At 44.0% G+C, this 24,767-nt stretch overlaps 1 protein-coding gene across 2 annotated transcripts in view; it reads left to right on the forward strand.

Moving 5' to 3' along the window:
* gnao1b (guanine nucleotide binding protein (G protein), alpha activating activity polypeptide O, b) overlaps positions 1 to 20,439 on the forward strand; it is a 360,805-nt gene extending 340,366 nt beyond the window's left edge. The window contains exons 7-8 of one of the 2 annotated variants that reach the window (XM_072518465.1): positions 9,032 to 9,185; positions 18,672 to 20,439. In XM_072518465.1, coding sequence (XP_072374566.1) covers positions 9,032 to 9,185; positions 18,672 to 18,859 — 342 coding nt within the window. In that variant the 3' untranslated portion in view covers positions 18,860 to 20,439. Of the gene's footprint in view, positions 1 to 1,437; positions 5,553 to 9,031; positions 9,186 to 18,671 lie in introns of those variants that run through there. The other variant, XM_072518466.1, reaches the window with a different exon arrangement.
* Positions 20,440 to 24,767: the final 4,328 nt, after the last annotated feature.

Here is a 24,767-nt window from a genome sequence, read left to right on the forward strand (position 1 = left end):
AGTTTCCCATCAGCTCTGCCGTGAGTTCCCCAACGCTATCTAACGATACTTAGGAGGGGATCCTACGGCCACGTTGCGGCAGAAAAGCAGCTTGCGCGACGCAACGTGGCATTTGAAAGTCAGGAGGTTCCGCTCACAGGATCTACCCGGGCCCGCAATGCCTCGCGAGATTCAACCTGATCTCTAGAGATGTTGCGAGGTAGGTGAATCCCGCCCACAATGGACGGGATCAATTTTTGGCAAATCTGCATATTAGTGCAAGGCAGTAAGCCTCACTCTAATGTGCATATTCCCAAGGTACCTAAGGCTTTGGGATCAAAATACTTCCCCTCAGAGACCTTGGGTGAGTGCCGTTCTGCACTGGTCCCCGCAACAGGGACCGGACGGAACAGCACTCGTGGGGGTCTCCAAGGGGATGTGAGGCCCCCAGCTGCATGCCCTTCGGGCAGGGTGGTGCAGGGATTGTTTTGGGGGCCTTGGAGATCGGGACGTCCAAATCTCTTGTTACAAAGGGGAGTTCCGGCGAGCGGAGCACCCCATTGTAAAAAAACGGGGCTATATACGGCCTCAGCCACACATTTCCCATTCAGGCCCCTTATTCAATTCAAGTCACGTTGAATGGTCATGTATTTCTCGGCACTGCGAGTGCTGGGAAACACGCGGCTAAATGTGCACGCGAGGGGAATTTGTTCGCTTTTGGGAATTCTTTTCATCACTGGGGAGCTGAGCTTGTGGGTCCCCGTCGCCCCTCACCCATGAGCATCACCCCCACCCACACACAAAATGAGCATTACCCCACACCCCCCCCAAGTGAGGACACCCCTCAAATAATCAGAGTCATTTATAATGTCGGTTCCAGATTTTTGTTTTAATGGGATTTAGTCCTTCAGTTGCAGCCAGTGTTCTAGCTTGGTTGCATTTTACTGTTACTGCAGGCTTCTGGTACATTGCCGAAGTAGACAACTTTCATGTGTCACTCTAAACAAAGATTTTTGGTAGCTCTCCATCACACTAGGATCCTGTTCTCAGCCAGTTTCAGATTTTTAACCATTTCCTCGGATTGCAGCAATCTCTTGGAGAAACGGTTTCAATCCCCGTCTGTGCCATTCCTGCAGGATTTCCCTCCCAGAGTCAACAGCGGGAAATCGGGTAAACCCCACACTCTGCAGAAATTAAACCCCGTGTGTTTATTACCAAGCAGGGTGTTTGTAGTATCCCAGCAAAGGCTTTTGGATGCTTCTTGGGGATAATTTTACAAAGAAGCAGAACAGAAACTGAGAGACCACTGAATGCTTTGGCCATGTTACTCACGGTTTTGAAATGTTTGATCTGAAATGGCCGGTGTCTGTCACTAGATGAGGTATTGCTCAGAGGAAGGAGAACAACCTCAAATATTGCTGATGCTATCTTTGTTCTGTGTTTGTCTCTCTCTTTTAGGCCCCAACATGTTTGCTGAAGCTGTTTCTTACATTCAGTCCCAATATGAGACCAAGAACAAGTCAGCGAACAAGGAGATCTACACACACATCACCTGTGCCACTGATACCAATAACATCCTGTTTGTTTTTGACGCAGTAACTGATGTGATTGTTGCTAACAACTTGCGAGGGTGCGGACTGTACTAGAGTCAGTCAGGCACTGTAAAGGTGGCATTTTTGGAGACAATTCTGCCGCTGTTTTTACATTAGATAAAAACAATACAGCCTGTTGTGCAGCTGTTGCTTGGTCACAGAGCAGAATTGGACAGATTGTATCTTCACTTATGTACACATATGGGCCAGGCAGATGGACGTACACACATACTCCAATGCGCACATCATGGTCTTTGGAATGCAGTTGTAATGTCACTTTTGCATTGAATATTTTTCAGCGGGCCTCAATGTGTAAGCGGCAGTATAACTCAGGAGATTACTGACAGTAGTACAACCAAGAAGTGAGAGGCCCCTCCAGGAGGCCATCTCGTGTTGATTGACGTTTGCATCAAGTTCAGCATAACTCCATCCTTAACGGCACTGAACTAGTCACTCATTCACAACCATTCACATTGTTAGTCATGCATGCACACAAACCCAGCTCTAACACTCAGAATGCGTACTCATACGAATCACACACTGCGCATGCATATGCATTTCACTTTGCAGTTGGTATTGGCCAGTCCTGCACTCTCCCTCTCCCTTTTCTTCATGATGTTTCAGTTTGACTAAATTTATCCTCGGGATCCCTTTATCTGAAAAGTTCATCTTTTATTTAAATTATATTTCACAACTTAAAGTCTATACTCTTCAGTTGCATTTCAATTTGATGGAGAAGTCGTTGTCTTTTAGGTTTTTCTTGGTGTAGTATCTGAAATTAAAAATGTGATTTACTTGGGAAGAGTTTGCTTAAGGATTGTTGGCCTTGTGTTAAGAGCGATGAGCTCGGGGCTGTGTCTATATCCGTGACTAGACCCGTGTTGTCTGGTCCATGTGAGCCCGTGTTGTCTGTTCAGTGTGGGCTCATGTTGTCTGGTCAGTGTAGGTCCAGGTTGTCTGGTCTATGTGGGCCCATATTTGGTCCGTGTGGGCACATGGTGTCTGGTCAGGTGTCTGTTAGCCCCATGGTATCTTAGCTTCCCGTGCTCCTTATTGACGTGTGGTAGTTGTGGGCAGAGCCAATAAGTATTAAGATACTATGTGAAGACTGACCATGGGTTTGTCCTCTTCAGACTGATTGATTGATATTTATTGTCACATGAACCAAAGTACAGTGAAAAGTATTTTTCTGCGGCCAAGGGAACATACACAGTACGTACATAGTAGACAAAAGAATAATCAACAGAGTACACTGACAGTGGTACATCAAGAAATAATATTTGGAGAGCAGCATAGGGCATCGTGATTGTGCACCCACTGATGTTGGAACCTATTAACAGTTGATATTTGTCATATCCAACACTGCTGGTCAATCAACGGTACTGAGGCTCAATTCCAAAACTTTGATTGCAATCATACAGGAGGCCAATTGGCGCATCGTGTCTCTGCTAGTTCCATGGCAAAACATGCAGTTTTTCTTGATAGCAAATCAAACTGGAAAATATTCAAAATATTAAATAATAGTCCTTTCAAATAATTCACAATTATAATTTCTTGAACGCAGAGCTTGTGTGTGCGTGAAGTAGAGATCCACAAACATTAAAAGTATTTATCATAAATTAAAATATATACTAAACACGACAATGTATATTAAAAGCTGAAATAATGTATTACAATAAAATACAGGTGGCATTAAAATGAAATATGAAATAGAATTTAGTGATTGGTTGTTTATTGGATGTTGATCTTTAATATTGTGTTTGGGAGGTTTGCTGTTATGTTGAATATTGCACAGTTTACCTCCCTCTCCTCAGTCGCAGAGCAAGTTTCCTTATTTCTGGCATTATTCCACATGCCGCTATATCACTTATGATATTGCAAAGGCTCCTTGGCTGAGGGAGAAAGATTCAAAAATTACTTTCTTCACTGTTCCGGAGAACAGTGGGACACAATCCTGTCCCTGTGAGATTGGTATTTATTTATGAGAATTAGCAGGGTCCCACCCCAAAGTTATGGACAGAGAGCTTTTGGTATGGAAGAGATAACAAATGGTGTTTTATATTCGCTGTTTAACATAGCTCTTCCATTTGATATTTACAGATGTTTCCTTTGCCTGCTGTATAATTCCAGCTGGGTGTTTATTTGCCCATCAGGAGAGGCGATAGACAACACCGTATCATGCCAGTCAAGTAGATAGAGGAAGGCAAGGTTGAGACAATGTTTCTTAGTCTGGCTACGTTTCATTGAAGGACAGACTAGTGAATGGAATAGTGCCTGATCTCTCTACAATCATGGAGACCTGAGTAGTTCACTCTCTCTGACAATGTATGAGGTATTGAGTTAATCACTGGAATAATGGACAACACATAACCAAGGGTAGCATTAGAGAATGAACAACTGAGGGTGGCACGGTGACGCAGTGGTTAACACTGCTGCCTCACAGCACTGAGGACCCGGTTTCAATCCCGGCCCCGGGTCACTGTCTGTGTTGAGTTTGCACATTCACCCTGTGTTTGAGTGGTCTCACCCCCACAACCCAAAGATGTGCAGGCTAGATTGATTGGCCATGCTAAATTACCCCTTAATTGGAAATAAAAAGAATTTGGTACTAAAAAGAGAATAAACAACCAGGCTTGACTCCTGAGAGTTTCACCTCTCATTACGGACCAGATGTGTTGAGCTAACAGACAGGCCTATACAGGGAAACTTGTACACAGGTGAATTTAGGCTAGGAGCCTGATTGTGACAGTATTTGATTACCTCAAATTGCTGGACTTAAAGAAAGTATATATAGCAAGTGAATAGTAATATGTAAATGACATGGGATGAAATGGTGTAGGTACCAGAGCAAACCTAGCCATACAGTGTTGTTGAATACTATAGATATACTGGTAGTATACATAGACCCAGGTAATGTCAGAACTGGTTCATGGTAAAGGTATCAGCCATTGTTGCCCAGGAGTCTTGGGTGCCATTCATTTACTGGAAGCAGAACTGATATTGATGGCTTTGGAGTGATTAGTATTGGTATTGGACCCTGTAGGAGTTGTAGGTTTTGACTACAAATAGAATTTGGTGGTAAGGCATTATTCCTATTCTAGGGGTTGACTTTCACTCTGTATCCTGGAATAATGATAGGGTCTGGTGCAAGCGGGTGGGACCTGTACTGGGCTCTCTATCAAAACAAATATCAATGCAAATCCTCAAATGACTTCTCTGAAAAGAACCGTGTTTTATGAATCTGGCATGGGAAATACACCTATCCTCTTTCTGCAGTTGGGATGCGAGAATTTGTGGTTTACTGGCACCCTTGCTATTTTGAATGCTGATTCATTCAGCGACGTTTGGTTGTTGTTCCCTCACCGTTACTCCCTGTGGGGACATTGTGGAGAGATTCTGTTGTTCCGGTGGTTGTTGCTGCTTGCATGTTGCAGTTGCACTGTCAGTATTAGTGTGAGTCTTCAAGGCTACCTTCTAGCTTTGAACCACGCTTGCAGGTCTGCCAATTGCTGTGATGGTTTTGAAGGCCAATTGTGCTCTCTTGCCATTGAAAATCAGCCCACTGGCTCTGTACTATACTGGTATTCCTTTCCAAAGTATTAACCACTTCTTGAGTGATGTCTACTCAGTTCCATAACACAAATAGGAGCGGAGTGCTTCAGGTAAGTGAACCGTGTGGAACACAAGCAAACTTTTGTCCAAAACCTAGTCCTAAGGGAGTCCTTACTCCTACCATATGTGTCAGCATTCAGTGGCTATCTCTAGTCACCTTTCTGTGTAGGATTAGGAACTGTAATACAAATTTGAGTGACTGCTTAGACTAACCTAGTGCTTTATTACACGTGAATGAGGTTGTACTTCAGTCATTTTGTAACAAAGTGAGTATCTGAATGTTTATATGGTAGATTATGTCATTATTTATTTCTGTTATTCATGTATTTATTAGTAAGATGTCAATAAAGTGCCAGCGCTTTCCTAGTATGTGTTTGCCTCTTCTTTGTGTCTGTCCTAATGATGCTTAGTGCGTTCTTTCATTCATTCTTAGATCTACGATTCTTAGGTGAGGAATCCATTCAGACTTCTTTCTCCAATTTTCAGATTTAAGGAGTCAAAGCAGAAAAGTGGAATAAGTCTTGGTCCTCAGATTTCTTCAGAATGTCTTTTAATGTTTCACTTTACATGCAAGTTCCAATGAATGACTGACCATCATTACTGCCCCAAACTGGGATAATTTGATCTTCTCTCTGTAGTTTAGTTTCCAATAGCAATATCATTTACCAACATGTAACTTGGATCTACAGTGAGAAATGCAGGTTCCATTACTTTTCACTTCACAAGCTTAACATTTAATTTAGCTATCTTTTTTCCACAGGACCTGGGCTTCAATTCCTGAACCAGTCTGTACGGCAAACCTTTGCACATAATGTCTGTGACTAACTGGCAGGGGGTCATATGATTGTAGTTAATCAAGAGCCTGTGAGTTCCCCACCATCCCGACCCTCACCAGCTCCACATTTTTAGGTGGGATGGGGTGTCGGAGTGAAGTCTTTATGTGATAGATAATGAACGTGCAACAGTCCCAGCAGTGTAAATGTATATCCTGGGCTGCAGTGCGTTAACGCAAAAGCATCAGCATCCAACTTTTCTCCTTGTATGTCAGCTCCTCAGTCTTCTCTGTTTGCCAGGTAGATCCTGTGATCAAATTAAGTCTGCCTTTTGTCTTGACACTGATTAATAAAAATTGAAAATACTGAAAAAAGAAGTAGATTTAGCATCTGGATTGAACCTGGATTTCAGGCCAGAGTGCAGGAGCAGCACAATCTGCCACAGTTTCAACTCCAAATATGTCCTCAACTCACTTTTAAAATATCAGTGCTGGCCTTACACATAAGGATTCTCAGAACAACTCATTCACTCGGGAAGAAATTCTCAGTGCATTTTTCCGGCATCTACACATTGATCTTTACCTCTTTCAGATGTTTTTATCAACTTTGAGTGTGCATTATGCAGACACCCACCCCATCCCAATTCTTGTTTGCATGCCAATTCGCTCCCTAGTGGTATGTTCCAAATACAGTTCTTTTTTTATAAATGTATTTTATTACAAACATATATAAACAAGAACAGTAACATCAACAACAACACATTCATAGTGCACATGACTCGGACAAGGATGAGTTGTTTTATTTTGTGGGGTGGCTGACGAGTGTGTAAAATGCGGGCAGGGGCTGGGTAAACCATGCACACATATTCTGGGGCTGTGAGAAGCTGGAAAGGTACCTGGAAGCGGTGTTTCAGACATTGTCCAAAATTGTTGGGGTAGAAGTCAGTCAATGATGGCGATCTTTGGGGCATCGGAAATGCCAGAGCTGGTGGAGAAGAGCAGTTGCGTGGCCAAATACAGTTCTTTCCTCAGTCTCTGGCATGTATGAACTCGGGAGTGGGCCAGACGTTGTAGGAAAGTTATGGTGATGACTTAATTATATCACTTCTTGAGCAATTTGATATAGAAATCCCTCGGCAGCCTTGTTGCCACGGGTGTTTGAGTGCTCTAGTCAGGATGGCCTTGTGCAGTCCTGTTTGCTTGGAGTAGCACATGTGAGAGTCACATAGGATCCCTCTATATGTACACTGTAAACTGAGTTAAATTGTATACCCGCCATAATTTATTTAAGAGAATGTGTCTGGTGTTGGAGAAAACAATTTTCATGTGTCGGATATCTTAGATAATTGAGGAATACATCCAAGTTATGTTTTGTGATGTCTATGATATGTGTACTCAATAAGGTACCTACCTTTATACAGCCTGCACTATAGCTCTGAGTTATTGACAAGACCTTCTTGAATGGATGAACTAAAACGTTCATGTGATTGGTCTGTATTTATTTGGTAAAATTGTTTTCACCTGTAATGTTAGTTTGTATTTTCACAACAATTTTAGCATTTACACCAGTGGGTGGATTCACATTCTAGAGAATGTGAACACTTTTTATGTTTTTGCAAGGTCATCTGCGATGCTCTTTGTAACCGTCACTGAAAAGTAAATAGATACAGGGCTTGCCAATGAGTTTATGATCTAGTACAAATCTCTCATCTATACATCTGACCTCTAGACTACAAAGTTTCCTGCTTTCTTTCTTTGTGGCCATGTGTAGGCATGGTGCCTCTCCTGAGCAATCTCAATGCAGGGCTTCATGAGCATATCAGAGGCATAGGTGAAAGAATTTGAGTTGATGGGTTTCAGTTTTGTGGGCTAGGATGTTCCATTCTTGTCGCAGCGGGTTCACCCGTAGCAAATGTAGCGAGCCATTCAAATGTCCATTGACTTTGTTGAAACTGATGATTCCCTCCGGGTCACTGTCCGTGTGGAGTTTGCACATTCTCCCCGTGTTTGCATGGGTTTTGCCCCCACAACCCAAAGATGTGCAGGGTAGGTGGATTGAACACGCTAAATTGCCCCTTAATTGGAAAAAATTAATTGGGTACTCTAAAAAAAAATTTAAAAACTGATGATTCCCTTTCTCCCCCCATGTGTTATTTGCTATTATGTGCAACAAGCCTAGTAATGGTTGTTGTGGACCTCCTTCTCCATGCTCCCTGCCGTGCACCCACTTGGGTCCTGTGACATTTTAACATGGGAAGATTTGTGTAAGTTGTATAGACTCACCATGTGTGTGATCAAATTTATAGTTCAAGATGAGATTTATGAGAATGGTTCCAGGAATGAGGTACTTTAGATACTTGGATTGATTAGAGAAGCTGGGCCTGTCTTGTTGGACAAGAGAAGGTTGAGGGGAAATTTGATTAAAGTGTTCCAAATCATGAGCAGTCTGGACAGAGTAGATATGGAGAAACTTTCCATTGGCAGAAGGGTCGGGAACCAGAGGGCATGATATAAGGCGAATGGCAAAAGAACTAAAGACGACAGGTAAACGTTTTTATGCACAGGGTGGTTAGGCTCTGGAATGCATTACCTGGGAGCGTGGTGAAAGCAGATTCAATTGTAGCTTTCAAAAGGAAATTAGATAATTGTCTGAATTGAAAACAATTGCAAGGCTGTGGGGAAAAGGCAGGGGAGCGGGGCTAACTGATTTACTCTTGCAGAGAGCCAACACGGATCAACAAGCCCAACAGCTCCTGTGCTTAATAATTCTACTCTTAAACCTACAAAGGTCATCAGCAAAGGGCTAAAGGAATAAAAGAGTTTCGAGAATGATCAATAGAGAATGCTGAAAGTTTTAGGTGATGGAATGTAAGTGAGTGTGAGTGAATGAGTGTGTATACTGCCGTTTGTGTCTGTCCATCTGATCATTGGACTGTCTGTACTTATTTGAAAGCTTACTTGTATCTAATATCTTTTTGGCTCATGTTTATTAACTACTCGTTCATACAGTTTCCCCTTTCTGATGCTAACGAATCCTCCTTCTTTCTCTTTCTTCTTTCCCTTTCCCTTGCTACAGAACCGCATGCACGAGTCTCTTATGCTGTTTGATTCCATCTGTAATAATAAGTTCTTCATCGACACCTCCATTATTCTTTTCCTCAACAAGAAAGACTTGTTTGCTGAGAAGATCAAGAAGTCAGCTCTTACAATCTGCTTCCCTGAGTACACAGGTAGGAGTTTTAATGAATTAAACTTTTCTTCCTCTCATCTTTCTCAGCAGCGACTCCCTCTCTGTGCATATTTGTGTGTGCATTTGGCTTTGTCCAATCATTTACTCTCTTAACTAACACTTTTTCATTTCAAGGTTGCAGGGTACATGTCATTAGAAGTCTCTGACCTGTTAACCACAGATCTGTGTGCGTGTGTGTGTATGCATGAACGGTGGAGCATTGATGGCTGTAAAATATGCTGGGAGGGTGGAGGGACATTTGCAGATTTGTGCTGCTATAATATTTTAAAGGCTCTGGGGTAAATATTAACCCCATTCGGCACTGTAAAACAGGTGAAGTTTGTTATTGTTTGTTCTACTTCTCATCGACTTAATAGGAATAATAATCAAGCTGCCAATTGGCCATCAATCATTTTGCATTGTTAAAGTTAGAAATCGACCACTTTCTATGAAAATCGCTCTTTAAACACTTCAAAGATCTGGGGGGCGATTCTCCAAGCCCTGCGCCAGGCCAGAGAATCGCCACAACTGCGCCCCGACGCTGGCGCGCGATTCTCCAAGGTGCGGAGAATCGGCGCCATTTGCGCCGGCACAGCGCTGTCCGCGGGCCACTGGAATCGGCGGGGCCTTCAATTCTCCGGCCCAGATGGGCCAAGCAGCCACGCGGATACGACAGAGTCCCGCCGGCGCCGTTCACCCCTGGTCGCTGTGGGAACTCTGCGCGAACGGTCGGGGGGCGGCCTGTGGGGGGGGGTCTCCGTCCCCTCCGATGGGGTCTGGCCTGCGATCGGGGCCCACCAATTGGTGGGCCGGTCTCTGCCCCCCGGGCCTACTTTCCTGCGCAGCCGGCCCCTGAACGCCATGTTGAGTCGGGGCCGATGCGCGGAAGAAGTCCCCCGCGCATGCGCCGGTTAGTGCGGCCCAACTGCACATGCGCGGGTTGGTGCGGCGCTGGGAAGGGAGGCTGGAGCGGTGTGAACCGCTCCAGCATCGTGCTAGCCCCCTGTGGGGGACATAATTGGTCGTACCCGGGCCCGGTTCGCGCCGTCGTGAAACGCAACGGCGTTCTTGACGGCGCAAACAATTGGATTCCATTTGGGAGAACCGCTCCCCTCAATTGGGTTGTGGTGGGTTTATGAACCTTTCATTACACTGCACCTGTAATCTTTCAATATTAGTTCAGGAACAAAGTACAGTATGCAATTAAGTCAAAAAATGTGACAAGAGTCTTTTAGACATCTGCAGTAGCATTAATGCACATATATATGTAATTTAATAACCATTTTTTGTACATCTGTTGCTTCTGTAACTTTGAGTATATCCTGGTTTTAAGCTATGTGTATAAATACCGTGATGTTACAAGAGGCTGGAGATTGAGATAGGTGGAGTGGAGTTCATTCAGTTCAATAGCTCACACAGTTGTCCAGATACAAAAGAAAAGGAATGTTATTTAAAGATCTTCAGATACTCAGCAAAACAAAAAAGTAAGGAAATGAACGTCTTGCTCTTCTCTGAGCTTAATGTTGCCCACCATATATCCCTATTTAAACCTGGACGGCTAATCTATTTCCAAGGGAAAACTCAACATAGTACAAAGCAGCAACTGTCCTTCAAGGGGACACAGCAGAAGCAAGGTCATAACATGGACAAAGAAGGTCAGATTACCAGAGCGGATTCCATACAGGCCAAATTCAAATCCAAATCAGAGTTTTCATAGAGTTCAAGTCAACGGCAAACACACAAAAAATTCTTCACTGGCTAAGGCACCTTACCCATCTTCACCAAATTGGCTTCCACACGTAACAGGACTGTAAGGCTACACAGCTGATCCTTGATCCACACTGATTCTTGATGGAGTTGTCCCTCAGTCTGCCATGTGACTTCCAGGTTGACTTGCTGTGACCATCTTGATGGAGCGAAATTGTGTCAAGAAACTGGAGAGTATTATGAGAAAAGTACCGCTATTCAAGCACATAGCCCCTGGTGACACCACAGTACATATCTGTGTGTATGGAACTGCATTTGTCTATATGTGTATGTGAAGCTTTGTTTGCATCTGTGAATCTCCACATCTCTGTGATTGTATTCTGTGTATCTGCATTTTGTATATGTATGTTTGTAGGCACACAAAGGGCAGCACGGAGTGGTTAGCACTGCTGTCTCACGGCTCTGAGGTCCCAGGCTCGATCCCGGCTCTGGGTCACTGCCCGTGCGGAGTTTGCACATTCTCCTTGTATTTGCGTGTGTTTCGCCCCCACAACCCAAAGATGTGCAGGGTAGCTGGATTGGCCATGCTAAATTGTCCCTTAATTGGAAAAAATGAATTGGGTACTCGAAATTTATATAAAATTTAAAAATAAATGTTTGTAGGCACACACAAATGGGTGAATGTATACTGTCTGTTGTCTGTACATGCACATACCAGTGTGTAACAATGGGCGGGATTTACCAGCTGTTAATGCCAGCGGGACATTCCGATCCCATGCTGGCACACAGGTTTCCCGGCGACGAGGGGTGCAGTTAACAGGAAATCTCGTTGACCACGGTGGGACCAATAGATCCTGCTGGCGGGCAACCTCCTCCACCAAAAACCCCACCCTCTGTCTTTGTATCTGAGGATATATACATTTGCGTATATCTGGATATATGAAAATCTGTCTCTGTACACTTGTATGTGTGTGCTACCTCTATATAGATGTGTCTGTATCTATCTTGTTTATTTAGATTTGTGTATATCTAGAGGTATGTATAGTCATGTATGCTTACAAGTAAGCCTGATTTTATCTGAATATATGTTTGCAGGATAGATGGGGAAGAAAATGGGGGTTGGATTTGTTAGTAAATATTTCTATCACAACACTAGAAAAAATGGATATTCTAGGATGTTGCATACAGAAACTATGGCCTGGATTCTTCCGCCCCGCCCTCCCCAAGATCGCCACGGGCGGGACGCAGACCATGTAAAGGTTCATTGACCTTGGGTGGGAATTTCTGATCGTCAGGCGGGCATGGCCGGAGAATCCCACCCTTTTTGGATAAAGGTAAGAAATAGGAAGGGAAATGGTAGAATTCTGAATAATGACCTGTCATGCACAATTAGTAGAGAGGTAGTGATAGGTAGAACTTTCAGAGAAATTGATCTAAGGACAACAGAACAATAATGTTGGATGATTTTAAAATATTGTGTAATTTCAAGAAGAAATTAGAGATAGCTCCTGGGGCTAAAGGTATCAAGGGATATGGGGGAAGGCGGGATCAGAACTTAATGATCAGCCATGATCATGATGAATGGTGGAGCAGGCTCGAAGGGCTGAATGGCCTCCTCCTGCTTCTATTTTCCATGTTTCTATGTTTAACCACACCAAGGTAGACTGGAATAAAGGTAATATGTGGTGGAAGGAGTATGACCATTTTAGGTTGCTGCCTAGATCATTATTTCTAGTCCAACAAAGAAAGAAGCTTGGCTTGATTTAGTTTTGCCAAAAATAAGAAGCACAAATAGCTGATGGGATCGGGGTATAATTGTGAAACAGTGATTACAAAATTCTTCACTTCAATGTCAGGATAGGAAAGTTAATGGAAGAGTGAAAGGAATGGATGGTGGGCTGAAGAAAGGCAACACAGAGTAAGAAGGTATCTGACATAAATTAACTGGTTATAAAACAGGTCAGAATGCGAAATGTTGAAATGTGAGAGGAATAGTATTCAAGATTAATGAGGTCAAAAGAGGGTGCATCAAATTTCTATGGATAAATAGAAATTAAAACTTAATTGATGTGCCAAAGCGTTTTACAACCAGGGAAGTATTTTTGAAATGTAGTCACCTTTCTAATGTAGCAAATGCGGCAAACAGTTTTCACACAGTAAGTTCTCACAAACAACAGTGTGAGAGTGACCAGATTTTTTTTTGCAATGTTGATTGAGGGATCAGTATTGGCCAGGATACCAGGGAGAGGCCCTTGCTCAAAATGGTGACATTTTGTCCATCGGAGAGCGCTTAGCTTACCAAATCTGTTAGAGTTCTTTGAGGAGGTAACAAGGAAGTTAGACAAAGGAGAACCAGTGGACGTGATTTATTTAGATTTCCAGAAGGCCTTTGACAAGGTGCCGCATAGGAGACTGTTTAATAAGTTAAGAGCCCATGGTGTTAAGGGTAAGATCCTGGTATGGATAGAGGATTGGCTGACTGGCAGAAAACAGAGAGTGGGGATAAAGGGGTCTTTTTCAGGGTGGCAGCCGGTGACTAGTGGTGTGCCTCACGGGTCTGTGCTGGGAGCACAACTTTTCACAATATACATTAATGATCTGGAAGAACGAACTGAAGGCACTGTTGCCAAGTTTGCAGATGATGCAAAGATCTGTAGAAGGACAGGTAGTATTGAGGTAGCAAGGGGACAACAGAAGGATTTGGACAAGCTAGGAGAATGGGCAATGAAGTGGCAGATGAAATACAATGTGGAAAAGTGCAAGGTTATGCACTTTGGAAGGAGGAATTTAAGCATAGACTATTTTCTAAATGGGGAAATGCTTAGGAAATCAGAAGCACAAAGGGACTTGGGAGTCCTTGTTCATGACTCTCTTAAGGTTAATGTGCAGGTTCAGCCAGCAGTTAAGAAGGCAAATGCAATGTTAGCATTCAAACAAACAAAGAACAAAGAACAAAGAAATGTACAGCACAGGAACAGGCCCTTCGGCCCTCCAAGCCCGTGCCGACCATACTGCCCGACTAAACTACAATCTTCTACACTTCCTGGGTCCGTATCCTTCTATTCCCATCCTATTCCCATCCCTTCATGTCAAGTGGGCTAGAGTACAAGACCAGGGATGTACTTCTGAGGCTGTATAAGGCTCTGGTCAGACCCCATTTGGAGTATTGTGAGCAGTTTTGGACCCCATATCTAAGGAAGGATGTGCTGGCCTTGTAAAGGGTCTAGAGGAGGTTCACAAGAATGATCCCTGGAATGAAGAACTTGTCGTATGAGGAACGTTTGAGGACTCTGGGTCTGTACTCATTGGAGTTTAGAAGGATGAGGGAGGAAACTTATTGAAACTTACAGGATACTTCGAGGCCTGGATAGAGTGGACGTGGAGAGGATGTTTCCACTTGTAGGAAAAACTAGAATCAGAGGATACCATCTCAGACTAAAGGGACAATCCTTTAAAACAGAGATGAGGAGGAATTTCTTCAGCCATAGGGTGGTGAATCTGTGGAACTTTTTGCCGCAGAAGGCTGTGGAAGCCAAATCACTGAGTGTCTTTAAGACAGAGATAGATAGGTTCTTGATTAATAAGCAGATATGGGGTTATGGGGAGAAGGCAGAAGAATGGGGATGAGAAAATATCAGCCATGATTGAATGGCGTGTTATACGTTTAGCTGCTGTTGTACAAAGAGTCAAAGGTTCTGCTCCTTTTCCACAAACACCTTTAATTTACTTCAACAGACTCTGCACAAAACGCTAACATCACATCACCTGACACAAAGGCCACCTGAAGCCCCTTTACATATCAGTGTCAATTATTGGATACTTAACATAAATGAGACAACTAATTGGAATGTCTCTTAACCCATTTCTTAACATGGCGGAGCAGACTCGATGGGTGAGTGGCCTAAGTCAGCTCCTCTGTCTTATGGTCATATCTCATCTGAAAGACTGGCAGTGCAACATTCCCTCAGTACTGCACTACAGTGCCAGCCTAGATTCTGTCTCAGAGAGCTCCCACGGCCATGGCCAATAATTGAAAAGCTCAAACTTAAACTCTGAAGCTTAAAAGGTCGCATAAAAGCTAACGATGTAAAGAACATCATGAGGAACATAGAAAGGGGCATGAAGAGGAAGATGATAAGAACTAAAAGATCATTTGAAAAAAAACCCAGAGAATTGAAAAGGGAAAGTGTGTGCTTTTAACAATCATACATTTGTGCCGGGGCTGGACGTGAGGATTCCGGGGTGAAGACAGGTGGGGATTGAGTATTTCAGGGGTTTGTTTATAGGGGAAAAGTCATGGGGCTGGAGGAATTGTATGAGCTGCCCAAGGGGAACGGATTTAGGTACCTGCAGGTACGGGATTTTGTGGGCAAAGAAAAATAAAATTAAGAGTGTAGGACTACTCGGATGAACGAGGGAGTATAATTATGAAGATATCATGGTCATATTAACTAAATATCTTCCATTGATTTTTATAATGATGGTGGAGGTGAGCATGTAGATATACAAAAGGAGAACAAGGGACACTTATCAGAGAGAACTTTAGAAAATAAATTGGTTTAAATCACGCAGGCCAGGGTTCTGAGTTTGAGAGACTAAGTGCGGATGCCGGGACTGAATCGCGAGAGATCTACGTTGACAAAAGTGGTCCCAGTCCCGGAGTGATTCAGGACAGGTTAATGGGCTAGCACCGGTGCCACGTAGAACTAGTGCAATTCCAACGATTGCCAGTGTCTGATTCGCCGGGGTCAGGATTGGTACTGGAGAGCCTGACAGGCTGCAGCCACATATAAGCACTCCACTCCCATACACACTCATTCCAGCCAAGATGATGGGAGCCCGAAGAGCGGCCCCGAGATTCACAGATGCAGAGCTGGAGACATTGTTGGATGCCATGGAAGAGGGGCAGGACACCCTGGGCGCAGGTGGCAGGGGCCGTGAACGCCATGGGCCCCACTGCCAGGACCGGACGGCAGTGCAGGAAGAACCTGTATGACCTCCTCAGGGCAGCCTGGGTAAGTCACCACCTCCGTGCCCTCAGCACCACCCCAGTCCCACATCCCCACACTCATAAGCCCTTTAGAGGAAGCTTCCATTTCCCTATTGACATCACCGCAAGGCAACACAGCTGTAATTCGGAGTGCAGTGTTGTAGCTGATTGTGGCTACAATCCTAGTATCTTGACTGGTGTCACATGTTGGCTCCAATGCACCAACCGCTGCTCTGCCAGATGGCATGCAAGTACTTAACTAGCATTCTGTCAGTCGATACTACGATTCAGACCTGTCATGAGTAAAGTACTGTTTGAATAAAGGAACAGAACAGGAACAAGGCTTGCTTCTTATTATCACTTGTTCCAAAAATATGGAAACCAAGTTGAAGGTCAAAGCTCAATTTATGCTTTGATGCTCACGTATTCAGTGCCATATTGTTGCCACTGTGAGCAGCATCAGATAATTAATCTGGAACATGACACGTAAAAGACTGTGTGAAGATTCAGTTCCTACCATGGGTTTGGGCAAACTTTATTGCAAAAGTTAATTAAATTGAATATTTACAGATGTTACAGTGAGATTTTACAGTAGCATTGATCCACCAATCACAGAAATATAACAGAGTTTGACACTACAAACCAGTTTCTTAAAACTGTTGCTATATTTTATTCTAGACAGTCAAACACCTCTTACTGTTACCATGGTTTCCAATTATACAAATACAGCTCCGCCTCACTGCTGCCACTTATCAAGTGAATTTCTTTTCCAGAAATATATCGCATTCATTTGTAAAAATACATTCCAAAATACTAATCAAATTTTTCAAATTCAAAATTACAAACCAAAATAGAATTCAACTTTTCTCCATACTGCATATTCCACTCTGAAGTGCCTCAATACAATTTCAGTACTCTTGATATTCACATATACATTACACATCAGGCACACACCCAAGACGTTCTGCACAGTTTCCAGCCCATTGATGTACAGTGGCTGAGAGGACTTACAGAGAGTGGCCTTTCCTGCCTCTGCGGTGGTTGCCTCAAGATGTAGTGTGCCCCTTAGCACATAGACCTGGACCTTGGAATGTGCTAGTCTGCAACACTCAGTCCTGGGCAACTCTTTTCACTGGAACAGCACGTTTTGGGCAAACCACGGAGTGTCTTTCATCGAGTTGATGGTCCACCAGCTGCAGTTGATGTTTTTCTTGGTCTGTGGCCCAGGAACAGCCCTTAGAGCTGCGTGACAGAGTTGCTTGGGACGAAGCTTGATTAAAAACCATTGCATCTCTCTCCACACCTCCTTTGCAAAAACATATTCCAGAAATTTCAAATTATTGAGTGAAATAACTGAACAAATGTTTTCCATTCCACTTTCTTACAAAGTGTGTGGCTGTATATTCAATTCAGCCACACACTTTGTCATACTGCTCCTGAGTCCTGTTCTTTTGTTAAACTTAATGTAAAACTCTGACAATGCTGGGTGGCACATTCAGCATTTCAAAGTCATCTTTCATATTCTGTAACATACATTAATGCTTCCCTGCCCATCTCCCAGCTTAATTTACATATGTGTCAACAATTCCAAAAATTACATCAGAGCTATGGGTTGATCGAACAGCTCTTAAGGCTGCCGTGTAACCTTGTCATTTACTGCCTCGCCATGTTAAATAGCACTGAAAAGTTATTTCAGATGGTCAAGTATGATTGTGGATTTACATCAAAACTAACGTTGATATTGACCAGACTTCACCGTACCTGCCGGCAGCGCAACCCCGCCAGCAGGTTGCCCGGTGGCGTGAGGTGGCTTCAGTGGGAAATCCCATTGACAAGTGGTGGGAAGATAGAATCCTGCCACCAGTGAATGTTGCGTCGCCGAGAATCACGTGGCTGGGAGACCGGAGAATCCAGCCCATTAGTGAACGAGTGAGGTTCACTGGATCTACATAGGTGTAAAAACAATCGGACCCAGGATTTGTTTCAATGTACCCAAAGCAACACCTCTTTGGAAGCTGGATTCTGCCATCAGGCCGCACTGAAAGTGAGATTTAAGTTTTATACTGATAATTATAAAGTAGTGCACATGGGAGAACAAAATGATTGCCACAAATATTCTATGAAATAGTTAAGAATGCTGAAAGCATTGGGCAGCATGGTGGCACCGTAGTTAGCACTGTTGTCTCACAGCGCCAGTGACCCAGGTTCATTTCCGGCTTTGGGTGACTGTATGTAGTTTGCATGTTCTCCCCGTGTCTGCGTTGGTTTCCTCCCACAGTCCAAAGATGCGTAGGTTAGGTTGATTGGCCATGCTAAATTGGCCCTTCATGTCCAAAGATGTGCCGGTTAGGAAGGTTTATGGGATAGGGTGGGGGAGTGGACCTGGTGGGGTGCCTTTTGAAGGGTCGGTGCAGACCCGATGGGCCGAATGGCTTCCTTTTGCACTGTAAGGATTCTATGGAAAGAGATCCAGTGGCCTCCCAACCATTGTGGAGCAGTGATTAACAAAGCAGTGGAACACTGAACGGGAGAGTCAAAGCAATAGAGAGCAAATCAGAGGAGGCCATGCTTAAACTGGTTATTGTTCTGATCAGATCACACCATAAGTACTGTGTCCCGTTGTGATTCAACTACTGCATTATGCCAACAAAGGAGATAGGAAACAGACAGAATTCACTGTCTACCGATGGCTTACCCAACAATGTTTTGTGTGGAATTTAGATGCATATGTGTGTTGTGCTATTCCTTGTGCTTAAGGCTGTTTTTGTTCCATTCTATCCTTGCCTTTAGGCCCTAACACTTATGAGGATGGTGCAGCCTACGTTCAAGCACAATTTGAGAGCAAGAATCGCTCTCCCAATAAGGAGATCTACTGCCATTTGACCTGCGCTACGGATACTGGCAACATCCAGGTGGTCTTCGATGCCGTCACTGACATCATCATTGCCAACAATCTCCGAGGCTGCGGCTTATACTGACTCTACTGTCTAGAGGCAAATTTGGTGATGATTATTGAATGCAAGTTGGTAAATAAAGGCATAACGTATATAATTCTTTTTAGTTATCATAAGCTGCCAACAGAACTAGACTCCTGAAACCCGCAGCCTTATCACAAACTCGTACACTGTTAACACTACTTCACTGGATATTCTGCTTTAAAGAGAAACATTTTACAAAAAATCTTTTTAAAAAAACAACACACACACCCCAACACCCATCCCCTGGGTAGACAAGCCCTTTTATTGGTACCATGTCTGCCTGTTTTTAACACATGGCCATTACTCTGGAATCAGTGTGATGCTTCACCTTCCAAGCACAAGGCTGAGTTTCCAGTGTTTAGTTCCGTGGCAGCTCTTTGACTAATATGTTAGGAAACCTGAGGACGCACAGGACAGCACCATATCAGCTGCATTGAGCCTCCCTCTTCATATGGTGGAATGGAACGGCCCTGAGTTAAGCACAGCAACAGCCTTGGAGCTTTCCACTCTGACCGAGGGAGGAGAGGGGCTTCCGTTTACTAAAAGCTTGAAGGTCTATTTTTTGCCAGAAACGTTTTTTTGGTTTTTGTTTTATTTTCTTTGACTGCCCTTACCAGTGCCAACCTGCCCTGCCATTCCCCTCACCCCACTACCCTTCTCCACCCCACTTCCCCCTTTGGTGAGCTTGTGAAAATGGTTTAGACAAGTTGGTGACCTGATAAATATTTCTCTTCCTCCCTCCCCTCAGTGTGCATGAAGAATCTCTTGTGTGTTTTGTGTGATGGGAAGGTTCCCTCAGCCTCTCTTTCTGCAGACTGTATAATGGACTATCCTGGTGCCCTTATGTACAGATAGCATGATCTTTGGCCTTTGTGAGACACAGCCTTCCTACACGGTCAATTCAACCTTCTGAAAATTGAATGGTGGTTGTGTGTTTCAGTAGAATGCTGTAGATCTGGTTTTAGCCAAGTCTTTAAAAGTAGAAGCTAAAATAATAAATTATTTAAAAAAATTCCATTTCTTGTGCTTTGTAGCTTCAAAAGGTTATTTTTCCCTTTTTTAAAGATTAAAGAAATTTTGCTGAGAGGTTGTGCACAACACTCGGATTAGTTAAGCCAAGTTAATGTTTGGATTATACTGGTTCAGCACTGCTTTGGTTACTCTTTAGCCTGACATCCTGCATTTGCAACATCTTTACTAGGCCTGGAATCTTTCAACCCACACATGGCCCCTGACTGTCCCCCAAGACAGTGCAACTGTACAGTAACGATGAAACTCTGTTTAGACTTCTCTTAGTTCTAATTGTATTGGGATTTTAAAAAATTAAACTTGTTCACCCTTCAGGTTTGTATAGAAAAGCACAGCTCTCACTGGCCAAGTAGGTGCAGTAAAGATGTCCCCATTTTACAATATTTGCTATGATACTGTGTAATATATAAGTTAGGCTTCCTTTCTTTCTCAGTGAACGTCTGTGCTGCTATTTCTTCTTTTTAGTGAATGGTGTTTTCTCCTGTGGGATGTTAGTGACGCAAACACCTCGAATGTAGTGTTTACATTAAAGCCACAGTTTTCATGACCAATATTGTTTGTCATTTCCTAGTTTGATTGAAAACAAGGTTGCACCCCACTGTCTCATTCTGAATAACGCGTGACCTTTAAATGCTGACAGCGAACCAGCTTGTAGGAAAATGGTGGCCGCCATGGCGGAGGCCTTTCTACTTTATTTATTGATTCGTTTCTTGCTGGTGTCTGTTCAACGTGACCAGTCTCTTTTACAGATGATGGAATATTCATGTGTAGCTCTTCAATAAAGAGGAAATTTGTCAGTAACACCCAGTCTCCAAACCTCTGGTTTTCAAATTACAATTGTTCCTTCTTTTTGTGTTTTCGATTATTTAATGGGTACGTTTGTGGCGTTTGAAAAGTCATTTTCTGTTTCTAACCCTCTGGTAAAGCGCATGGGAGATGCCTGTTTTTCTAAAACCAATGCCCAATCTCCAGTGGGACAGTTGGTAGTGACCGTGACACGAAGCAGTGCAGAGAAGGCAGACCTTCAACTTCACCTTCAGCTCCTTGCACAAGTGAATGGCCCAAATGACATTTCCTCTGGGAGATTTCAGATAAGAATATAGATAGGATGAGCCTTTATCTTCTTTGTGTTTAGATATCCATCCTGACTGATGAATTGGAATACTGAAGAGAGGGCTCCCAGTTGCTGAATGACTCTCAAAGATTTTGCAGGCTGGCCACCCTATGGTTTTATTCCATTTGACAACAGATTATGTTAACCCACATCTTCATTTAAACACCCAATGGGAGGTACCATTTATATGGATCACATTCTCAAAAATGTCTAGTTTGGAATCCAGTAATTCTTTTATGTCGATGCCAGTTCACTGGGTCCAAAGTCAATGGTACAACCAAATGTTGTGTCACTTATTCTAACAATGCATCACATGGTTATGGTAGACGTTTCCATCTTCTCATTAATAACACCGGAAAACCCATAATTATTTTGAGTTGACAACATGTTTTGTCATTTCTAGCCTAAAGATTTAATAACCCAAATAAAATTAATTCACTGTCACCTCATTGAAGCAGATACACAGTAACTTTCATGAACTTGAGACAATATTAGTCTCACAGTTTATAGAGACACATGGATATGCTGAGAAGAGTACTTGTGGGGTTAAGTGCATTAATCCTTTGTGTTTAACATTAGTAAAAAGTGATTTCTGCTACACGTTGATGCTGAACTGATAGTTTGATTCTAGTTTCATAGGGAGCAGCTGTGGTTATGTTAATTCAACAGCAGCCTGGACTAATGATCCAGAGATGACAGTTCAAATACCACCATGGCAGTAGGGCATTTCAATTCAGTTAAACAAATCTAGAATTTTAAAACAGCTGCTAGCATTGTGGTAATATTACTGGATGAGTAATCCGACTAATGCTCTGAAGATATGAGTTCAAATCCCACACCAGTATTTTGGGAATTTAAATTTAATTAATTAACCCGTGTGTAAAAAAATTGCTCATCTCATTAATAATGATCATAAAACTACTGGTTGTCGGTAAAAAAGTCGTCTGGCTCATCTTCAGGGGAGGAAATCTGCCATTGTTATGTAGGTCTGTCTACATGTGACTCTAGACCAACCGTAATGTCTTCACTGCCATCTTCAGTGGCCTAGCAAGCGTCTCAGTTGTATCAAACCATTACAGAAAAGTCCAATACAGTTTTAAGAAGGCAGCTCACTACCACCTTGGGGGGCAGCTCCCACACCCGTGAAGGATTATTTTTAAAATCATTAGTCGTGACCATTAATTAAATTAAAACTCATCTGGTTCACTGTTGGACTTAAGGAATGGAAATCGGATGCCCTTACCCTGACTAGCCCATATGACCCTCAGCAATGTGGTTGCCTCTTGACTCCCTCTGAAACGGCATTAGTTACGAAGGTGACTCACCGCCACCTTCTCAAAGGAATTTGTTTTATTTTATTATTCGGGACTGAGCTGATTCTGTAACCTCCACAGCGTGGGTTTCTGCAGTTTTGCACTGTTTTGGTTTGATACTGCGTGCAGTATAAATCTGTCAATTAAATCTAACTGACTTCAAGGTCAGAATTCTCTGGCAGCCTTTTCCCACAAGCATTGCACCCCTACCCATGCGTTTCACAGCGGTGTGGGGTGGCTTCAATGGGAAATCCCATTGGCAAGCGTCAGGTAGAGAGAATCCCGCCACCAGCGAATGGTGCACCACCGAGAAACACATGGCTGGGTGATTGGAGAATCCCAACCCAAATGCTTGACACAGACTATCCTCCTGATCATTGAATCATAGAATCTACGGCATGGAGACAGGCCCTTCGGCCCAAACTGGTCCATGCCAACCAAAAAGCCCATCTACGCCAACCCCATTTGCCTGCATTTGGTCCATATCCCTCTAAACCTTTCCGATCCATGTATCTGTCCAAATGCCTTTTAAATGTTGTCAATGTCCCTGTCTCAACCACTTCCTCCGGCAGCTCATTCCACATACATACCACCCTCTGTGTAAAAAAGGTTGCTCCTCAGGTTCCCATTAATTCTTTCCCCTCTTCACTTAAACCTATGCCCTCTAGTTATCGATTCCCCAACCCTGGGAAAAACGACTGAGTGCATTCACCCTATCCATGCCTCTCATGATCATTTTTTTAAAATGTATTTTATGACAAACATGTACCAAAGCAGGTTACAGCAAATAAACACCCCAGGAAACATACTTCCCAACAATCAACTATACAGTCTGTACAGATTTTTCCCCATTTTCACCTTCCCTTCCTCCCCCCACCCCCCTGCGACGAACAGCTCCTCAACCACGGTCACAAACATCCCCCACCTTTCCTCAAACCCCCCTGATGAGCCCCTTAACTCATACTTTATCTTCTCTAATCGCAGGAAGTCGTACAGGTCACCCAACCGAACTGCTAACCCCTGTGGCGATGCCGACCCCCACTCCAGCAAAATTCGCCACCATGCAATCAGAGAGACGAAGGCCACGACATCGGCCTTCGTCCTCTCCATGAGCTCCGGCTTCTCTGAAACCCCAGATATCGCCACCAAAACATCCGGGTCCACCTCCTCCTCCACTATCCTGGCTAAGACCGTGGACACTCCCGCCCAGAATCTTCCCAAATTTCCGCAACCCCAAAACATGTGTGCGTGATTCGCTGGCCCCCGCCCACACCTCTCACACTCATCTGCTACCCCCTGAAAGAACCCACTCATTCTCACCCGAGTCATATGCACCCTGTGCACCACCTTAAACTGTGTCAGGCTCATCCTTGCACAGGAGCCGGTCCCGTTTACCCGTCACAGTGCCTCACTCCATATTCCCCAATTGATTTCCCCTCCCAACTCCCCTTCCCATTTCTCCTTGATCTTCACCACCCGCTCACCTCCCTGCTCCCCCAGCCACTTGTATATATCCCCAATTCTTCCCTTCCCTTCCACATCCGGAAGCAGCAGTTGCTCCAGCAGGGTGTATCCCGGCAACCTAGGGAACCCCCTCCAAACATTTTTGCGCAAAGTCCCTAACCTGCAGATACCTGAACTCACTCCCCCTTGGCAGCTCTATCCTCTCCCTTAGCTGCTCCAGATTGGCGAACCTTAACGAGCCCCACTTCCCTCCACCTCCTGTATACACTATCCATCCCCCCGGCTCAAACCCATGATTCTCGCACAGCGGCGTTAGCACCGACGTCCCTTCCACCCTAAAATGCCTCCTCAGCTGATTCCATATCCTCCCTGTGGACTGCACCACTGGGCTCCCTGAATACCTATTCGGAGCCATTGGCAATGCTGCCGTCATCATAGCCCTCAAACTAGACCCTTTACAAGATTCTTCCTCCATCCTAACCCACTCTACCCCTTCTCCTTCCCACCACTGCTGCACCTTGTCCACATTCGCCGCCCAATAATAATGAAGCAAGTTCGGCAACGCCAATCCCCCCTGCTGCCAGTGCCTCTAGAAGGATCCTCCCCACCCTCGGCACCTGCCCCGCCCATACAAAGTCCTCGATGATTGTGTCCACTTTCCGAAAAAAGGTCTTTGGTATAAAGATCGGGAGAGCCTGAAAGATAAACAAGAACCTTGGTGGAATATTCATTTTCACCACTTGGACCCTCCCGCCAATGTTAAGTGCAGTGTATCCCACCTCCTAAGATCCTCCCTGGCCTCCTCCACCAGGTTCGTTAAGTTCCACTTATGGAGCCCCGTCCATTCCCTCGCTACCTGAATCCCCAAATATCTAAACCTATCACTCGCTACTGTAAATGGCATCCCCCCTAAATTAGCCCGCTGTCACAGCTCACTCACTGGGAATAGCTCACTTTTCCCTACATTCAGTTTGTACCCTGAGAACCC

This window comes from Scyliorhinus torazame, chromosome 10 (assembly GCF_047496885.1).
Source record: "Scyliorhinus torazame isolate Kashiwa2021f chromosome 10, sScyTor2.1, whole genome shotgun sequence".
Classification (NCBI taxonomy): domain Eukaryota; kingdom Metazoa; phylum Chordata; class Chondrichthyes; order Carcharhiniformes; family Scyliorhinidae; genus Scyliorhinus; species Scyliorhinus torazame.